The following is a 19765-nucleotide window of genomic DNA, read 5'->3' as shown; positions in this document are numbered from 1 at the left end:
AACATTTTGATACAATGAACATCAAATTCAAATTATTTCACAAATGCTCACGCTTAAGCCTCTCACGAACAACCTTGTTAATCTTTTGGGTACTTTACCTTTTCTACACACTAAACATAAACAAAAGAGATAAAATAATCCATAATCTATATTCTTAATTAACCCAGCATGAATTCATCCAGATTACACACATCACGAACCCCAAAAGCATAACTCCGACTTACAAGGAACTGCACATACATCATGTAACTTGGAAAAAGCTCCAGTTTCCTGCGATTAAAACAAAAATCAGTGAATATGTTTTAGGAAATTGTTCGTGAATTCTCAACAATGCTTCAAGAATTTTCAAATGTGACTAAGAAATAAATCAGTACACGAGCAACAAAGAATAAACAATACACAAGCAACAATCAATAAGGATGAAAACCGAGTTGTCTTATAAATAAGTTTGTATTTGGGCAAGGTTCAAATCATATGGCAAACATGATTCTGATTTACCATTAGGTAGCATCTAAATCTAACAGCACAAAACAGTAGCTTAACTAATGGAGGCCTATCTCAGCTCCAAAACCAACTCAATAAGCTACAAAAACATACAATTTCAAGACTCATCACAAAGACACTTACGCTAAACTTGTCCTTAAACGACTAACAGATTTATTTTGCAGCTAACAGTAACTCTTCTTTCATTTCTGCAACAAATTCAATTACTAAGAAGGGACAAGACTAGAAAAATCCAAAATGCTAATCACAACAAACATAAAATTTACAAATGCAAATCACCCACACATAAATCAACACTAAATCATCTCAATATCTGCTTTGTTTATGCCCTTACTAATTGATCGAAATATACCGACAATGAAAATCTGGCAATTTAGGTTTCTAGGGACTTAAAGAAGTCAAATTCCCACACATATAAAAGTTACAATGCTTATAATTTCTACAATAGAAGGAGAATAGCAAGTGAAAGTGGATGTAAAGCTTACCTTTAGGAAGACCCGATGATGATATGTGACTCGAAGATGAAGAATCTGATCAAGGAAGAAGAAGAACCGTGATTCCAAAGCGGCAACGAGATATACCGATGATAGAACAACGATGATACACCGGTGAAGATGTATTGCGATGAGAGGCCGAAGAAGCTTTAAGATCTGGCAAGAACAAGAGATCATCATCGTATTTTGGTGAGAGACGAGAATGGCTCAGATGTTTTGGAAAGGAAAAAAGATGCCCAGCTACACGAGGTACGTGACGTGCACCAAGTACGTCACGTTTGGCATGGCCACATGCACCAAGTACGTGACGTCATGTGTTTTACACCATGGACATAAAATCTCGATTCACCGAGTCATTTCTCCCAGCAACGACCGGCGTTGACTCATCAGAACCATAATCGGAGAAAACTAAAACCCGACCCGAGCACCTGCAACCAAAATAAAATACCCGACCTGGACCCATTTTTAATGGGCTTTTTCTCTAAATTAAAAAAAACACAGGCCCATGTTCGAATTATTCATCGATCAAAACAAGAAAAGTGAAAAAGTTGTGTGAAAAAGTTTTATCGTTTTATCGAAGATATCGAAGAACTGTGAGATCCTCTTTTCAATTAGGTTTTTTAACATAGATAATGCAGTGAAATCTTTGCTGGAAATCAGAATAAATAAGACATTTCCTGTTGATTCTCGTCCCAATGAGGTAAAGCTGGCAGTTTTCTGTTGATTTTTAACTTTTATTTTGTCGTTTTAAACAAGTGGGAAAGTGGAGTTGTTGTCGGCAAGATTCAATTCTTCTTTATATGTTACTTAGGTTATTGTCTAGTCTTGTTGTGTAGCCTTAGTTTGTTTATACATTGTTAATAGGTTATTGTCGAGGTTATTGTCGGGTTCATTAGTTGTTTATAACAACTTGTCTTTGTCTTCTCTGAATTATATATCTTTTTTTTTGTAGTGGAAAATTACAGTGAAGGTGAATTGCTGGCCAATTCAAGACAGACAATGGAGTGTTGAAGTACGTCGATGGAGTTATTGAAGTTTTTGAGGTTGATTCAGTGACAATTTTTCAATATGTTGGAAAAAGAGTCAAAAATCCACTAAACACTTATTAATGCATTTTTTTGAATGTTACTCTTTTACTAATGATGAATTTCATAAATCTTTTGACACCATTATTAATGATGATGAAAAAATAAAAATTATTTTTGAAATGAATCTTAAAAGAAATAGAAAAAAATGAGAATAATTAATTTGTAAAAATATAATATGTATATATATATATATATATATACTTTTGAAGAACTTTTAAATATAATGGGGGAGAGAAAAAAGAATATTTTAAAAGTTATTTAGTTTGACAGCATGATTTTGACATTTTAAAATTTTTGAGAAAACAAGAAAGGAAAAAAAAAAGGATTTCAAAACTTTTAGAAAATTAAAAGCAATGAAAGTGTGATTGACAAAAATATGGCTAACAATGCTTTAAATAATTTTAAAGTCTTAAAAGTCTGTTACCAATCAGGGCCAAGTCTGTTATTATTTTAGACCGAATATTACCAGTCAAAATCATTTACGTCATTTACGTGCATTGCACTGTGTTGGTTATTTTAAAATTTTAATGCTCTTGTATCATAGTTTTCTCTCATAAAATATAATTACAATGTAGGAAAAGTAATGTTAATACTAAAATATCAAATTAAGCGAATTTAGTTGGTAAAATATCCCAGTCTTGAACCACTACAACAAGGACAAAAGCAAAGTTTCCAACATGTATGTGAGACGGTCTCATAAAAAATCAACCATTATATTTGTGTGTATCTTTTTCCAACTAGACACTCTTTATAAAACTCATGCTCCATATATACATCCATTTCTTATCAATCTCATGGTTTTTGGCTTCATTTTAAGAGATTAAAGTTCATTAGTTTTACTTAGATAGATTAAATTTATGAAGGTATTTTTACATTAAATTTTTATTACAGTTTTCATTTCATAAATATCCATATATATGAAAAAATGTCTTGTTTAGTAAAATATATCATTCGACAAAAAAAAAGTTCCTCCCTTAACAAAGGTCGCCTTACTCGTCGCCCAAAAATTCAGACTTCTGTTTGTCCTCTACAGTGACCCGCGCTTTTCACCGCAACTGTAAGAGGGCCCATGTTTCTCTGCTTTTTGTTTATTTGTTATTAATTTGCTTCGCATCGGTTAGATATGTTGGATTGATGGGGATATTAGTGAGCTCAAACTTTAGATGGTCTTCACGGTGAGGCGTGGCCGGCGTTCTTTGGAGTGTTGCTCTTCTTCCCCCAGCGGTTTCAGGAGAAGTCTCCTATGGTGCTTCTCGTTTCTGTGACCATGGGCTTTTGTGGTCTTCTGATTGAGTAAGCTAACTCTCCCATCCTTCTCCTCCGTCTCTTATCTTGGTTTAGGTGTTTGGTGCTAGTTGCAGTGGTGTTGGCCTTCGATTGGGAAGTATTATGGTTGATTCGTGTTCAGACTGTGATTATATTGAGGAAGCGGTTAGAGCAGCCATATTTGTGAGGGTCTCTGATTACAAGTAAAGATGATGATGCCGAAACTCGACGGTTGGTTTGAAGAATAAATACCATTGCGGTTTGCTTGTTCATGTCTCAGATGTTGTAGTTCCTCTTGTTCTTATCTTCGTTTCTAAGCTGCAGTTGTGGTTTGGTTGTGGATCTTCGTCAGTTTCGTCCAACCTTTGCCTTTCCTCCCGTTCATTGTTTCTTCGTTTCAGTTTGTGCTTCTTGCAAGTTTGACTTCTTTCTTAGCAGAAGTTTCGTGTTAAGTGCTCGATTGTGGTAGTCCTCAAAGTTTCAAGAGATTTCTTCTCCTTTGTATTCATAGTGTGTGTTAACTAGCTTGATCCTTCGTTAGTCTCGATCCTGTGATTGGTGTTTTTTCGAGCAGTTTTTCCATGCTCTTTTTCCCTGCTTTCGTCATCTAAGTAGATCAGTTAGCTTTTTGGCAGACTCTAGTTAGATGTTAAGAGACATATCAGTCGTCGTTGTTGCATCTAGAAGTGTGTTTGAGGCTCTATGACTAAATGAGTGCTCTTTACTTGTCGGGTTATGTTACTTATTTCTCGATAGATTGGCTCTCATTGTGATAGGAAGAGGTAGATGTTATCTACGATTTGGTCATGGGCATTCGTGATAAATCGCATTCGCATGTGTTTCAGAAGAAGAAGTTTCTCTATTCTTTTGGTTCTATTCTTTTTTAAGGTTTGTCTAGTTACTTCTGCATTTAGGTTTAGGAGTCATCATATTTCGATTTTGGTCTTGATATTATCTGCTTTGCATTTCTAGTTTTTTTTTCTCCTTTCGATAAGTCTTAGTTTCCGGAGAAATTCTTTTTCCGTCGGCTTGGATTTTGGAAACATTTTGTTGTTCGTCGGCTTAATTTCCTTTTTTGGGTTGTAGACTCTGAGGATACATTTATTTTTTTCTGGTATAAGTTGTAATTCACAATGTATCTTTTCAAGTTTTATAATATTATAAGATAACAAAAATATATATATATATATATTAATGATATTAGATGTGGTTTGTCAGCGAATTTATGTAAATTTATTAAAGTAATTATTTATATTTTATGGTTTGTTTCGTTATCCTTATTTGATTGTTTTATTTGAGTAGTTTAATCCTTTGTAACAATTTTTATGTAGTCCTAAGACGGATCCAAATATTTGGACTCTTTAGAGGTATTCGTATCCGTCGGATATACAATATTAATATCCGAACCCAAATCCAAAAACTCGAATATCCGTAAGAAAAACCGGATATCTGCAGATATTGGGATCCGGTCCAAAGCACACAGTTTCATCATCTTTTTCAACTGTCTCTTCTTCCATCTTCCGAAAACTGCGACCAAACACCATAATCGGCGGATAGAGAAGAATCTAGGATCATCGGTTGATTTACCTAGAGCAGATGAAGCTGTTTATGTACATCGTCGGACACAATGACAAGACGGTGAAGAAGAACGGAACTGTGGAGATCAATACCGTATGGTGAAGAAGAACAGTATGGTGGAGATCAATTCCGTTTACAAATCCTTGTACATTTGACAATATCACCATGAAAATGGATGTGAAGGAGAAAATAAAATTGGATATGGAAGAGTCTAGAAGCAGTGATTAGGTATGTTAATTAGGGCCAAAGCCCGCAGGCTGGCCCGGCCCGGCCCTGAAAAACACCGGGTTCGGGCTTAAATATATATTTCCAGAAAAAATCGGGCCTTCCGGGCCCAGTCCGTTTGGGCTATAGGTTTTTCGGGCTTAGCACGACCGGACTCGGGTCAGCCCGAAAAGCCTTTTAACAAATATATTTGTACTTTTGTGTTAACATTTTTGTTTGATTACAATATTTGATTAATGATTTATTGTAAATAAAGATTTAAACTCTAATCATAGTTTTCATATTTACTTAATAACCTTACTTAATACTTTTAAAATTTTTATCTATGATATTTTATATGAATTATATATTCTTTTATTTGGTTAAAGTATTAAAATTTTACTTAGTTTTAAACTTTTTCTTGTAAATTAAGTTGGTTGTACTAAATATAGATGAGTTATTCAAATTTTGATTTTTTGTTTTATAGTGCACCTTTAAACACTGCTTTTTAAGGCTTATAAGTTTGAATTTTTGATCTCTAACATAATCCCGAAAAAGCCCGAAAAGCCTTGTAGCCCAACAGGGCCGGACTCGAGCTTTGAAATATAGGCTCGGAAATATTTCGTAACGGGTTGGACCGGGCTCAAACATATGCAGGTTTTACGGGTTTTGGGTCGGGCCGGGTCGGGCCAGCCCAATTGACACCCCTAACAGTGATAGAGCAAACAGCGTTAGAAACTAGGCTTCTTTGCCTCTTTGGCATCGATTAGAAACTAGGGTTTGTTTGAAAAATTGAACCCATTATCAATTACGTAGGCCACGTTACTTAGGCCCAATAACGAAAGTCTACTAGATAATGTCTAACAACTATAGACCTTATAACTATTACCGGATACCCGCTTAAATTTTTCCAACTATCGGGATCTGAAATTTAACTATCCGGATCTGATCCACAAGGATATCCTGATTCTCAGAGCAGATATGAGCGAATCCTGAATCGGATGCCGGATTCCGGATAATAAGACTTAGGCTTACTTTTATGACCTGATTAATACTCTCAAAACATGCGGAACGTGACACTTATGATTGGGCCTATACTCACCATGGTCATTATACAGTGCTGTCAGGATATTGGGTTGCTACTCAAGTATAGGTACAAGAGAATGACATGATTCAACCACCTCCTGGTGCTATAGACCTCACACAAGAAATATGGAAGTTACATATTACCCGGAAGATACAACAGTTTCTGTTGCGATGTTTGTTTGGAGCCATAGCAACAACAATACAACTGAAGACCAGAAATATCCACGCGGATCCGGTTTGTCAACGATGTTATTATGGTGATGAAACTATTAACCATTTGCTTTTTACCTATCAGTTTGTAGAAGCGTTTTGGCGTTGTATCAGTACTAATATGGGAAGGACGCTGATATTTACTGATAATCTTGAAGACAACATCCGAATGTTGATCAATATCCAGCAACAATGACATTCCTCTTTCGTGGTGTGCCATCTTTCCTTCTGGCTAATGTGGCGCATTTGGAAATCATGCAATGACTTCATTTTTCGAAAGATAAATCGACACCCGTCCACCGAAGCTGAAAAAAAGAGAACAAGAAACCAAGGAAAGTTTTGAAAACAAAAGAGCGCCATCATCCAATAACCAAGGAACAAATCAAGTACATTGCCCTCCAATAAGAAGATGATCAAATAAGCAATGGAATACTTAGAAGGCTGGCTTAAATGCAATTTTGATAGCGGGTATATACAAGGAAGAACATATACAGGATCAGGCTGGATAATTCGTGACAGCACCAGAACTATAATACGATCACGATGTGCACAACTTCAACAATCACAATCTGCTCTCCAAACTGAAGCTTTAGGCCTTCTTAATGCACTACAAGAGGTATGGACTCAAGGATATAGATACAGTAGAACCTCTATAAATTAATACTCTTTAAATTAATACTCGCTATAAATTAATAAATTTTTCCGGTCCCAAGTTGGGCCAGTGTAAAAAATGACATATTTCGATAAAATAATAAGATAATAATTTTTTTGGAAATCCTATGTAAAAATATGGTCCCATCAATATCATAAATTAATAACCAAATAAACTAAATATATATATATATATACATATATATAAAAAAAAATCTGGTGAAATATGACTCTATTGTTGTTTGCCTATTCTTGAATTTGCATTCTTGTTAGAACTCATCTCTAATCTTTTTCATTGTTGTCTTCTCAATCGCATCCAAAAATTATGGAGAGTCTAGATGCGATAATTGCTTATTTAGTAACCGGTTCTAAAGGTACCGCAATATCTTCGTCGACTTCATCATTACCATAAAGGATAGTAGTAGCAATTTCTTCTAACCTCTAAACTTCTAACATTTATCATTTTTACCTTGATAATTTAGTAAACAATTGAAATTCATCCAATTACGATAACCAATATTATAAATTAAGAAAATTCTTTAATAAATATAAATGATAACAAAGGTATTTTATGTTGTAATAGAAAATTTTCGAAATTTTCGAAATTATGAAAATAAAAAAATGTCTTCATAAATTATTAAAAATTTAATTTATCGATAAATTAATAATTATTAATTTATCGATAAATTAAACCCTCTATAAATTAATAAAATTACATGGTCATGACCTTATTAATTTATAGAGGTTTTACTATATGTGTGGTTTGAAGGAGACCGTTTGGAACTAACAAACTTGATCAACAAGCGGCAAGATTATCAAAAGATTGGAACACTTCTATTTGATATTCGTATATAGGAATCATATATAGGAAAATAAAATTAAAATTAAATATCATATTAGGTGAATAACTCCTTTTTATTTTATTAAGCACAAACCTTTTATTCGTATTACATCATTACATAATAAGTTTCACAACAATAAACACTTGTACTGACATGATTTAGTTTTTAAACTTGGCCTCAAGGTCCTCGACAACATTGACATCTAACTTAAACGCCTGAGACAGAATCTCTGGATTAATTGGTGGCGTCGACCCAAACACAGTATCAGCGATCGTGATAACACCAGCGTTCTGACTACTTAGCCCAGCAAAGGCCACTGCAGGGGTCTTCCCCATATTCACTTGGAATGGATCATTCCTATGGGGAACACAAACACGTCGCCTGGGTGCAACATTTTGGCAAATAGACGGTTATTGTCTTGATTGGAAGAGACAAAACCGACATACAATGTTCCCTCGAGAAGAACAAAGATCTCAGTAGCACGAGGGTGTGTGTGAGGCAGGTTCTGTCCATATGGCGCATAGTCTATGCGGACCAAGGATATTCCCATGGTGTTTAGCCCTGGAATCTGATCGACATTGACTGTTGTCACGTTGGATTTGACATCATTATCAGTATCTCCTGCCTCGTTGAGGCCCGAGAAGAAGAAATCTTCTGCTTTCGCTTGCTTCGGATCCTTACAGAACTTACCATTTACAAAAACTGCAAATAGAAATATTGATTTGGAAAGCATATATTAAAAATGAAAAATTTAATCATAATAAAAGAGGATAATAAGCAGAGTTATTATACGCACCACCATTTTTGGGATCATCAATGGCTACACAGAAGTCTTGGAGTGGACTTGGATCGTAAGCTTTGGCAAAGGAAATGACCAAAGCAGATAAGGTAATCACGATGAGACACTTGGAAACCATCATGGTTTTAAATAACGAGATCTGCTAATATATGTGTGTCTGTGTGTGTGTGTGTGTAGGCTATAACGATCGTTAATATGTGTGTGTGTGTGTGTGTGTGGTGTTGTGAAAGCATTTAAGCTCAATATTTATAAGGCAAAAGCGCATGTCATATTTGAGGTAGTCCGACGTAATTCTATACATTTGTAAGTCCCATGTTTCAAAGTGCCAGTTCAAAAACGTTTAACAAGTCTATCTATAACTTAATCTTTCTTTCTTTCTTTTTAAATTAGATTTACACAGTCCCACAACTTCTAGATTCAAGTCTTTTAGAATATCTGTACGTGTATGGACTTGGTCAGTGGGTCACTCATCTCACTTTCGTATGGAATGCGTCTAGTATATATAGCACTTAGTTTCGTTTGCGATTTATGTGGTTCCTCATCTTATATATAAAGATGTTTGTGATGTTTTGTCCTTTCCCATTGTCATTGTTTACAAGAAGAGCTTCAATGCTCCATATAAATATTCAGAACGTCGTCGTATAGTCCTGCTTTGTTCAAGCGACAAGCATCCATCTGAATTCTTAACGGTTAACGTTTTCACTTATGTCAACTTTTATTGCTTACATCTTATCAAGTATATGTATCAACAAATATGTTCTCAACAGTCTCTGCCACTCTTACCAATTCTTTAACTTAACCCAGGACGCTGTCTTCATCATTAGAACTCGAGCTTTCCACTACACCACCCGTTATAGTGCTGCTCTCAACGGTTGATGTAGGAGTTACAGAGGTAACAACGCTAACAGCCGGTTTCCGGTTAATGGTTGTTGCACTGGAAACAACGAGTCCTTGTTCCTCCTTGGTTTCTCGAGCTGCTCTTTCCTTAGCTTTCTTGGCTCTTTCAAGAACCTCTTGCTGTAATTGAAACGAGTTAACTCCAAACCGAATCACACAGTAACGAAAAGATCAATCAATCAAGACTTTTTTTTCGTGTACAAATAATAGTTTACCCTTTCGAATACATATATCATCACACTTTAATAATCATCTCGCAAAGTAATGGCTGTGTTCAAATGCAGTTCTACAAAGCTCACACCAACCTTCTCAGCTAAGTAATTAACCAACTTTTTTTTGAGTATCTTCTCTAGTTCTATGGTGAACAAACCTAACATTTATTATTCATTCATTACAAGATTCACTGATAAAAATAAAAAACAAGAAGAAGCGTTGAACAATTAAAAACCTGAATCTCTTGAACTTGCTTCTGTTGCTCAGCTTGAAACTTTCCAATAGTACCCAAAACTTCTCCAACAGTGGACTCAATTCTCTCATTGATAACCTCAGCTAATGCTTTCCCCAAAAAAAAGGCATCTAACACACTCTTGTTCTCATTTTCACCTGCGCAAAACTAATTCTTTATTTTATCAAAATTCTCAAAACAAAACCCCCCAAAAAATAAGAATCCATTTACTCAATTAAATGAAAAAAATTGATGATAAACCCTAAAATTAAAAAAAATCAATGCGCAATTTTTGTTTTTAATACTCAAGAAAAAAGGAGATTAGCACATGGATCTGTACCTCCGGTGCCTTTGCTGGAGCAATTGCACTGTAAACTAGCAGTTCTTGTGCGAGGCGTCACACCTGATCTTAACCGGCGAACCTCAAAATTGGAACGAGAATTGCGGAGAATGAAGCGATGACGAGGGGGTTGGTTATAGCCATTTGAAAGAGAGAAGGAGGAAGGACAAGGAATCGTGATGCTACTCATCTCTCTCTCTCTCTCTCTCTCTCTCTCTCTCTCTGAGACCGTATCAGGAAGATGAACACGGACGGGTTTCGGGATTTTTGACCTATCGATACGGAAACGAAATATTGGGCCTTCAAGGCCCAAACGAAACCTCTTTGAATCAAATGGATGATATTGCCGTTAGCCTTTTAAACTCATAATTTAAATAATTTAAAAATAATAAAACTTAGTATCAGTTTTTAATTTCAACTAAAAGGTAATATTTTATCATTTTTCATAACTATTTTTTCGTTAATTACTATATTCTAATTCTCAAATTGTTAGAGGAAAATCATTTGATTTGATTGCTGAAATATCAATTTGTGTATCGTGTAGTTTCGCTTTTTTTCGTCAAATAATAATTTTATTTATAAATTTCAAAAGTCATGATACAAATGTTCTGTTAACCAAAGTGGCGAAAAGAAACATTCTGTATAAAATGATGACATAGTATATTCATACTTTGCAAATAGATGAGCTACTTTATTACAATTTCGTTTTGCAAAAACAAATTCAATATGATGAAATTTAGAGGACTAAAAGATGATATCATGATAAATTCCATCAACAGATATGTCATATGAAATGTCATTTACTATTTTTGTAAGTTGCTCACAATCCCTTTCAAAGCAAACAGACCTAAGTCCCTTAATCCATGCTTGTTGTAATGCGACAAGGAGAGTTTTGCTATCGGCTTCTAATGCAGTATTTGAAGCTGTTAAGGTAGAAGATCCCCATCCTAGAGAAGCATCTATATTATTTCTCAAAATCCAACCAGTTGTGGCCTCTTGTGTTGTAGTGTCGAATTTCGCATCATAATTACACTTGATGTAAGGTGGAGCTGGTCTTTTCCACTTTTGAAATATCATCTCCCTTTTGTTTGAATTTGGCTGTTCTCTTTCCTGTTGTATATGCATGATCAATTCAGCTACATCTGACTGTGCCCGAAGTATAATAGAGAAACAGTATCAATGTTAGAGTTGAAAACAGAAATGTTTCTTGATTTCCAAATGTGCCATAATTAAGGGTGGGCAAAAACCCAAAATCCAAAAACCGAACCGAACCAAACCGAAATAAATGGTTTAGTTTGGTTATGGTTAAGTCTAAAAATTCGTCTGGTTTTTATTTTAATTAATCATTTGGTTTAGGTTTGGTCTGATTAAAACCATAAAATCGAATGGTTTTTTTGGTTTTTTATAAAAGTTTAGGATATTAGATATAAATAGTTTCTCCAACTTATAAATTTATATTGTATAACAATATCAGTAATTTTTTTTTATTGGGCTTATAGTTATTGATCTCCAAGTTTTTTTCTTGGTGTTTTTTTCTTTCTTTTTCAATGGCCTTTACATTTTAAAAGTTTAAATTTCAATTAAGTATTTGGGTTGACAAAACTATATTTGGATTCTATTTTTTTGACAACAAGGTGAAGAAACCTAGACATCCGAGGACGGAGATGGAGCCGACATGACCGCCGTAAAAGATATCACCTCTTCCCAGGCTAACTTATCGCCCAAAGCCTGAGCAATTATATCATTTGTCTTGATCTCTTAACCTTTAAAAAAAATTATTTATGGCCTTTCAAATTGCTCATAAAAATCATGGTAATTGAAGAAGTTGATCAGGATCACCCTGTTTAGAAACATCCCTCCAGAAAACAAAATCCAAATTTGAGTACACCGACTCATATGAAAAACCCTCTGATTATACCAGAGTCAGAGATAAATCCTAAACTTCCCATGAGTGAGGGCATTCAAAAAAAAAATGATTAATAGTAGTCTCAACCGCAAAGTCGCACCTTTTACACCAGATATTTACGTTAGATACCTCGGTGTATCTAATTATTTTTATAGATAATTTTTACTTACTAAAAATACTTACTTTATATTCTTGGTTAAATTTTATATTATTTTAAAAACTCTAAACCCGCATATCGGACGGGTCTTAATCTAGTATATATATATATATATCCCAATGAGATATATTTCTCAATTCTAAAAAAATTAGAACCCAAAAACTCGAACCTTTATTCCAAATAAAAAGATTCCTTATCTCAGAAAAAAAACCGGACCAAAATATAACTTTTATAGTTTTATTCCATATAAATTATTTCCTTATATAAAAAAAATAGAAATCAAACAAAGAATAATTCGAACTGATTAACCGAATGTACAGATAGAAAACGCCATTAAAAAGAAACGCGTCGACATATATAGTTAACGGAGTTTAGCTCCTTTGCAAACTAGTTTTATATATAAACCCTCTCGTCACCTCTCTCATCCCATCTATCTCTCTCTAGATCACTCACATTCACTTAGTCATATCCTCATCTCTCTCTCTCTCTCTCTCTCTCTCTCTCTCTCTATCAGAGAGTAGAGAAAAAGCTTTAACAAGAGTCAAGAATGGTTGTCCTTAGAACAGTGTTCTCAATTTCAGCAATTCTACTCATAATCCTAGTACTCTGTGTCCATGCAAATGCGTAAGTTCAAAGATTCAATTCAACGTTGTGATCTCCCATTTTGTTTTTTTTTTCTATATATTGTTCGGACAGAGATTCTTATGTTGTTTTGTGTTCCAATGCAGAGTTCAAGACACAAGGGAATCGAAACATGACAGCTCAAGAAATACATCAACGGCGGATAAGTGAGTTCTCTCCTCATTTCAGCTTTTTTTGTGTGTAGAGATTTTGATCTCAGCCGTTCAGATTCTTTATCTACGATATTAAACGATGTCGTTTGCATGTTCTGTTTTCTCAGTTTATCAAACGGTGAATGGCATGAACACGCCGTTAAAGACCCAGATGAAATAGCAGCAATGGTCGATATGTGAGTCTCTAGCTCACTAGTCACTACATATGTACATTGATACACATATTAAAAAACTGGAAAGCCACTTTATTAGATATATTTCGTATTAGTAACGTTTTTTAGATAGTCAAATCATATGATGCTTTAACTTTACTAAACCTATGTGTAGAGTCCGTAGACCAAGAAAAACATTTTCGACATCTATAATTTCTCTGACTTTGTAAAAAGTTGGTTTGGTCTTAGTAATGTTTTTTTAAATAAGCACAAAGTTAAAAAGTTATGTGACCCTGCCTGAGATGTACTTTTATTTCTTAACTCTGCGAGGAAAGAAAAATAAATAAAGTAACATGTGAAAACACTTCTGACAGAAGAACAGTAGTGTTATTGAATAAAACCACAAACCGTGATTCCCATTTATATACCTCACTATTTTCTTCTTAAGATCCACCGACGCCATTGTATAATTGTATTAATGTTTTCTATATACATACTCTCAAGTCTTAAAGACAAAGAGTGGTAATTTTCTTTAAAAAAAAAAATCATTTATAAACCATGTCATTAAATTTTTATCATTTAAATTGTTTATTGTCTTCTACATATTTATTTATACTGTATTATCATTTAGATATCATGAGAATGTTAACTATATAAAAGAAAAATACATTTACTTTTCTCTTTTGATTTAATTATTTGAATACTGTCTATTAGATTATTGTTTATCTCTGAATTAACATCTATTATAATTATTCTCTTGTTAAAAAATGAATCTGATACTCCCTCAGTATCATAATAGATGATATTTTAGGATTTTCACATAGATTATTTTTTTACTAATATTTAGCTATAAATGCACTCTTTATATATAATAACATATTTTATAATTATTAATCAATAGTAATACATCAAACTTTTAAATTCACAATTTTTTAGTATTAATTGATTAAAGTATACAAAAATCAATATTTGTGATACAAAAAATCATAAAAAATCATCATTTATGATCCAGAGGGAGTATTTTTTTTGTTGAAAATCCGTAATTCGGTATTAGTATTACTGGCATCAATATATTGCAAATCCCAATATAAATAAAATCTTCAGGATCGACAAATCGTCTAATCTTTCACATAAGTTTATTGGTTAATAAAGAACTTCTAATTTTATTATAAAAGAAAAAAGAACTTCTAATTTCTTTTGACACAAAACTTTGGGGTCAAAAGTAAACTTTTCTAATTTATTTTAGAATTTAATTTTTCAATGATATATATTATCTATTCTATATAAATCTGAATCTGGTACCCATAGTTTTTGCATTTAATTTCAGAATTACAAAGAAAAATATGACCCCAAAAGGTTCCTATATGGATCGTATCCCATGAACATGAAATATAAAATTCCCTTATACAAGACAACATTAAATTTTACCCACGTGGGGCCACCTCACCTTGTCAAAATTATATTTAATGCTTCCTTATATTTTGCATTTTCCTGTCTCCTCTATTTTGACTTCTTCACTCACTTAGGTGTGTATCCACGAAATCCCAAAACTCACGGGTTAATTTGATATAGTTTTAAAACTTTGTTCTCTTTTTGTAATATCATTTTATTATTTGGAAACATGCAGGAGCATACGTAATAGTACGTATCGGAGAAAGCTAGGGTTCTTCTCCTGTTCAACCGGAAACCCCATCGATGATTGTTGGCGATGCGATAAAAAATGGCATCGCCAGAGAAAACGACTAGCAGGTTGTGCTATTGGTTTTGGTCGTAACGCAGTAGGAGGCCGCGATGGACGTTACTACATTGTTACTGATCCATCTGATCATGATCCGGTTAATCCTAAACCTGGTACGCTCCGGTACGCTGTGATTCAAGACCAACCACTATGGATCGTCTTTAAACGTGACATGGTCATTACTTTAAGCCAAGAACTAATCATGAATAGCTTCAAAACCATCGACGGTCGTGGCGTGAACGTGCATATCGCTGGTGGTGCATGTATCACGATTCAGTACATTACGAATATTATCATCCATGGGATTAATATTCACGATTGTAAGCGAACTGGTAACGCTATGGTTCGGAGTTCGGAGAGTCACTACGGTTGGAGAACGATGGCTGATGGTGATGGGATCTCGATTTTTGGATCGAGTCATATTTGGATTGATCATAATTCTCTTTCTAATTGTGCGGACGGATTGATCGACGCAATTATGGGATCTACTGCTATTACCATCTCAAATAATTATATGACTCACCACAACGAGGTTGGATATTTTTCATTGATAGTAGTTTATGTTTACCAAGATTTGCGGACTAGTTAGGTTATATATCAAAATATATTAGTATCGCTAGGTGCCCGAAGCTATGAGTGGTAATGATTTAGGTGTTATCAGTATCGGTGCAGAAGTTAGGAATGCATTTACTATGTAAAAGTTGGAAACTGATAATTCGGGTTTATAAAATTATTAGCAGAAAAGGGAACGTGAAATTCAAGTAACAATGTAACATGTAGGGTATTTTTTATTTCTTAGCCTTATCTTCAAAAGCTGACAATATATAGATGATAATGCAGGCTATTTTGTTGGGGCATACCGATTCCTACACAAGAGACAAAATGATGCAAGTAACCATTGCATACAACCATTTTGGAGAGGGTCTTATACAGAGGATGCCAAGGTTTTTCATCTAAGTTTCTTACATTTTCTTGGGGGTTTTTTTTTTTCCTATGGTCAAATACTATCCAGGTTTCAAATGTTTTAGAGTTTGGTATGTTTGGTGTGGTTCAGGTGCAGGCATGGATACTTCCACGTAGTAAACAACGATTACACACATTGGGAAATGTATGCAATTGGTGGAAGTGCTAACCCTACCATCAATAGTCAAGGAAACCGGTTCCTCGCCCCGGGAAACCGGTTCGCGAAGGAGGTATTTGATAAAACCTGTTTCTAGTTAACCAAGATTGCTTAAAGATGCATCTAGCTAAGGGTGGGCAAAAAAACCGAAATCCGAAAAATCGAACCAAACCAAACCGAAATAATTGGTTTGGTTTACTTATGGTTAAGTCTAAAAAGCTGTTTGGTTTTCATTTTAATTAAACATTTGGTTTAGGTTTGGTCTGGTTAAAAACTGTAATACCGAATGGATTTTTTGGTTTTTTATAAAATTTAGGATAATTAGATATACAATAATTAGTTTATCGAACTTATAAATTTATATTATATACCAATATCAATAAATTTTTTATTGGGCTTATAGTTATTTATTGGACTTATAGTTATTTACTTTTATGATTATTTTTTAGTTATGTATCAACTATCTATTTTTTTAAGCATGGAATAACCGTTAAAAACCGAAACCAAACCGTGATACATATGATTTTTATATGGTTTCATTTTTGATAAAACCGGAAAAACCATAAACCAAGAAAACCGAACCGTAACCAAACTGAATTACATATGGTTTATATATGGTTCGATTTTTATAAAACCAAAAAAACCGTAAACCAAAAAAACCGAACAGAAAAACCAAACGCCCACCCCAAGATGCATCTAAGCTAGAAGATATAATTTGGTAACTTTAATCAACATAATGACTGATTTGAATATTTTTCTGGCAGGTGACGAAACGAGTTAATGCAGGGAAAGGAGAATGGAACGATTGGAACTGGAGATCTCAAGGAGACTTAATGCTCAATGGTGCCTACTTCACTTCATCTGGAGCTGGAGCTTCTGCAAATTACGCCAGAGCGTCTAGTTTGGCTGCTAAATCATCTTCCCTTGTAGGTATGCTTACCTCTAGCTCTGGTGCTTTGAAATGCAGGATCGGTACGCTTTGTTAATTATTTGTAGTTGTATAACCAAAAACAGAACATATATAGAAAATATATGAAAAGTGAGAAAAAGAAGAAAAAAATAACTCATTTTTCTTTGTTCCCATGTTTTTGCCCTAAGTTGTTTAGTATAGTGCATTTCTCTACTAATGTATATCTATCTAAATATATATTCTTCTATCAATGAACTTGCTTCAGATCCCAAATTACCTATTTTCATTCTCTTTGGACTTTTAATTATAAATAAAATCAAAATGCTTTTGTTAAAAAACATATGATATAACCAATCTAAGTGAAGCATTACAAACATAAAAACTAATAAAATCAAAATGCTTTTGTCAAAGATTGGTCTGTAAATGGTGACCATTCATTCATTGAACAAAAACAGTTACAGAGAGCTTTTGGTTTCCTCAAATAACCGGAGGACAAGATTGTCGGTACTCTAATATTTACCGACACTTTCTATCACTATGTTACGGTCTTTGTTCTGAAACTGTTCCACACCCATCACACCAGTCTCAATGAAAATTTAAAATCCTACTTGCTACTTGCAGCAAATTATTCAAATGACTCCTAATGCTACAACCGTTTCAGAAATGTATTGGTACTAGAGGTAACAGAGTTTCTAAACCAGAACTTTAACAATCACCTGATTACACCGTTGCAAGTTGATCTTAATTCAAAGAACATATAACATTCCTAAGTATTGTATGATTGTATTCTGTATACATTGGAGATCTCTCTCATATGAGAAAAACCTTAAGCTTACAAATAATGAAGACGCGGATTACTTGTACTTGTCCATGATTCTCTTTGCTTCTTCAAGTGGATCATCCAATGGTTTGGAACCAGAGCTTTTATCTTCTCCTTTGAGTTTAGGAGCTTCATCTTTGTTTAAGGCTATGAATAAGAAATATGCAAATCCCATTGTACCCTGTGCAAACAACTCATAGTAAATAAGCTTTGTAAAACACCGAAAAAATAGTCCACGAATAGGGAAGATGTTGGCATTACATACCAATACAAAGAAAGCGGTTGATAGAAACGACTTGACAACAAACAACGAAACCGCTAATGCTGCAATCGTCACCGAGATTCTAGCAACTGGTCTAGGTACAGAGACCTTCAACCAAACCAAGAAAAAGGAATGATCATAAAAACATAACCAAACTGTTACTAAAGACTAGAGTGTAATTGGTGAAGACAGGACTAAGAGAGCTCACAGGTACAAGATTGGTTCCAGCTTCAATTCCATCTTTCCCAATATTCCATGCGGTTCTAAGAACTGTTCAACACACACAATCAATTTAACTGATCAATTAGAGGGTATCCACACAGCAATGAACAAACCCTTAATGACCCTTTTGGTCAATTTCATAAACTAAGCAATCAAAACAATGAATTCGACTAACGAAAGTACAAAACAAAGGAGGGGGGGGGGGGGGGAAGAACAAACCTTTCAAGAAACTGGACTGAGCAGACAAAACAAGGGTTTTGGACCGAACTCGTTGGGGTTGAAGAGGAGCAATTCGAGTTCTCAAATTCAGTAAAGATGCGTTTTTTAACCTCAAAACAGAGAATGGAGAGAGAAACGGAGAATTTGGGAATTGGATTAGGGTTTGTAAGAATCTTGGAGCGAGAGGAGAAGGATTCAAAGAAGGAAACGGAGCAAGAGAAGAAGACATGAGATGTGAATGGCTAAAAGCCGCCTGATACTACTCAGAAACTCTACAAGAAGGAAACACAAATTGGCGTTGTGTGTCTGTAAGAGAATGAGATTGAAGCTGAGAAACTAATCGGGATCGGTTTGGTTTCGTTTTTTTGGTCAACCGGTTTGGTTTGGTTATATTGTCAAAGTTTGTCTTGTCAAACCAAATCACCAAATTCTGAATCTTTTGTCAATAGGATCAAGAATACTTCCGAGAGATGTACATCATGACTCAAATATAAAGAATCAATCTAATGGGCAAGCATCTTCTAGATACATCTAGCAATGATACTTTCATGCTAAAAATATATAGTCAGATATTAGAGAGAAATTAATACATAAACTAGGGGATAATCCGTGCTATAAACTAGGGGATAATCCGTACTACAGCACATGGCTATATTTATTTTTAGTTATTTGTTTTTTTAATTTTTCTTTTTCTTGTCTGAGTTAGGTATCTATACTTATTTTCCAAGTTTATATAGTGTTTATTTATATATTTGTGGTTATACAGTAATTCAGTCTCTTGATTGAGTACGTACTTTGCATAATATAGCTTTTTACGGAATCAGATACACAACAATATTGAATAGTAGCTATGTAAGAGGATATATCTTCCACAATATAGGATTGTAGGTTTGTAAGAGATTAAGCACATAGCAATATTGGACTATAGTTTTTTTGGTTTGTGTTCTAAGATAAATTAAAAGCAATAATAATTATTTGTGTTTCTGAATGTTTAATATCCAAATTAAACAATAAGAAAAAGAAAAAAAAAAGAATAGTAACATTAGACATTACTTATAAAG

General features: G+C 34.1%; 3 protein-coding genes and 1 pseudogene across 3 annotated transcripts; 1 reads left to right on the top strand and 3 right to left on the bottom strand.

The window, feature by feature from the left end:
- Positions 1 to 7993: 7993 nt before the first annotated feature.
- On the bottom strand, positions 7994 to 8843 carry LOC104728164 (germin-like protein subfamily 1 member 13; annotated as a pseudogene).
- A 555-nt stretch (positions 8844 to 9398) lies between these two features.
- On the bottom strand, positions 9399 to 10729 carry LOC104723931 (uncharacterized protein At4g13200, chloroplastic). Its single transcript, XM_010442362.3, has 3 exons — positions 10405 to 10729; positions 10068 to 10222; positions 9399 to 9739 (listed from the first exon to the last, which is right to left on the bottom strand). The coding sequence occupies exons 1-3, from the start codon at positions 10592 to 10594 to the stop codon at positions 9518 to 9520; spliced, it is 567 nt and encodes a 188-aa protein (XP_010440664.1). The 5' UTR covers positions 10595 to 10729; the 3' UTR covers positions 9399 to 9517.
- Positions 10730 to 12830: 2101 nt separating this feature from the next.
- On the top strand, positions 12831 to 17454 carry LOC104723932 (putative pectate lyase 14). Its single transcript, XM_010442363.3, has 7 exons — positions 12831 to 13091; positions 13196 to 13255; positions 13369 to 13437; positions 15041 to 15683; positions 15992 to 16095; positions 16206 to 16344; positions 17036 to 17454. Exons 1-7 carry the CDS (start codon positions 13015 to 13017, stop codon positions 17255 to 17257), a joined length of 1314 nt encoding a protein of 437 aa, XP_010440665.1. The 5' UTR covers positions 12831 to 13014; the 3' UTR covers positions 17258 to 17454.
- Positions 17455 to 17870: 416 nt separating this feature from the next.
- Positions 17871 to 19166, bottom strand: LOC104723933 (uncharacterized). The gene is made up of 4 exons (XM_010442364.3): positions 18705 to 19166; positions 18472 to 18533; positions 18267 to 18371; positions 17871 to 18182 (listed from the first exon to the last, which is right to left on the bottom strand). Exons 1-4 carry the CDS (start codon positions 18931 to 18933, stop codon positions 18036 to 18038), a joined length of 543 nt encoding a protein of 180 aa, XP_010440666.2. The 5' UTR covers positions 18934 to 19166; the 3' UTR covers positions 17871 to 18035.
- Between the last annotated feature and the right edge of the window lie 599 nt (positions 19167 to 19765).

The sequence above is a fragment of the Camelina sativa genome, chromosome 11 (assembly GCF_030686135.1).
Source record: "Camelina sativa cultivar CO46 ecotype springtype chromosome 11, ASM3068613v1".
Taxonomy (NCBI): Eukaryota; Viridiplantae; Streptophyta; class Magnoliopsida; order Brassicales; family Brassicaceae; genus Camelina; species Camelina sativa.
This window is presented reverse-complemented; position numbering and strand designations above follow the sequence as displayed.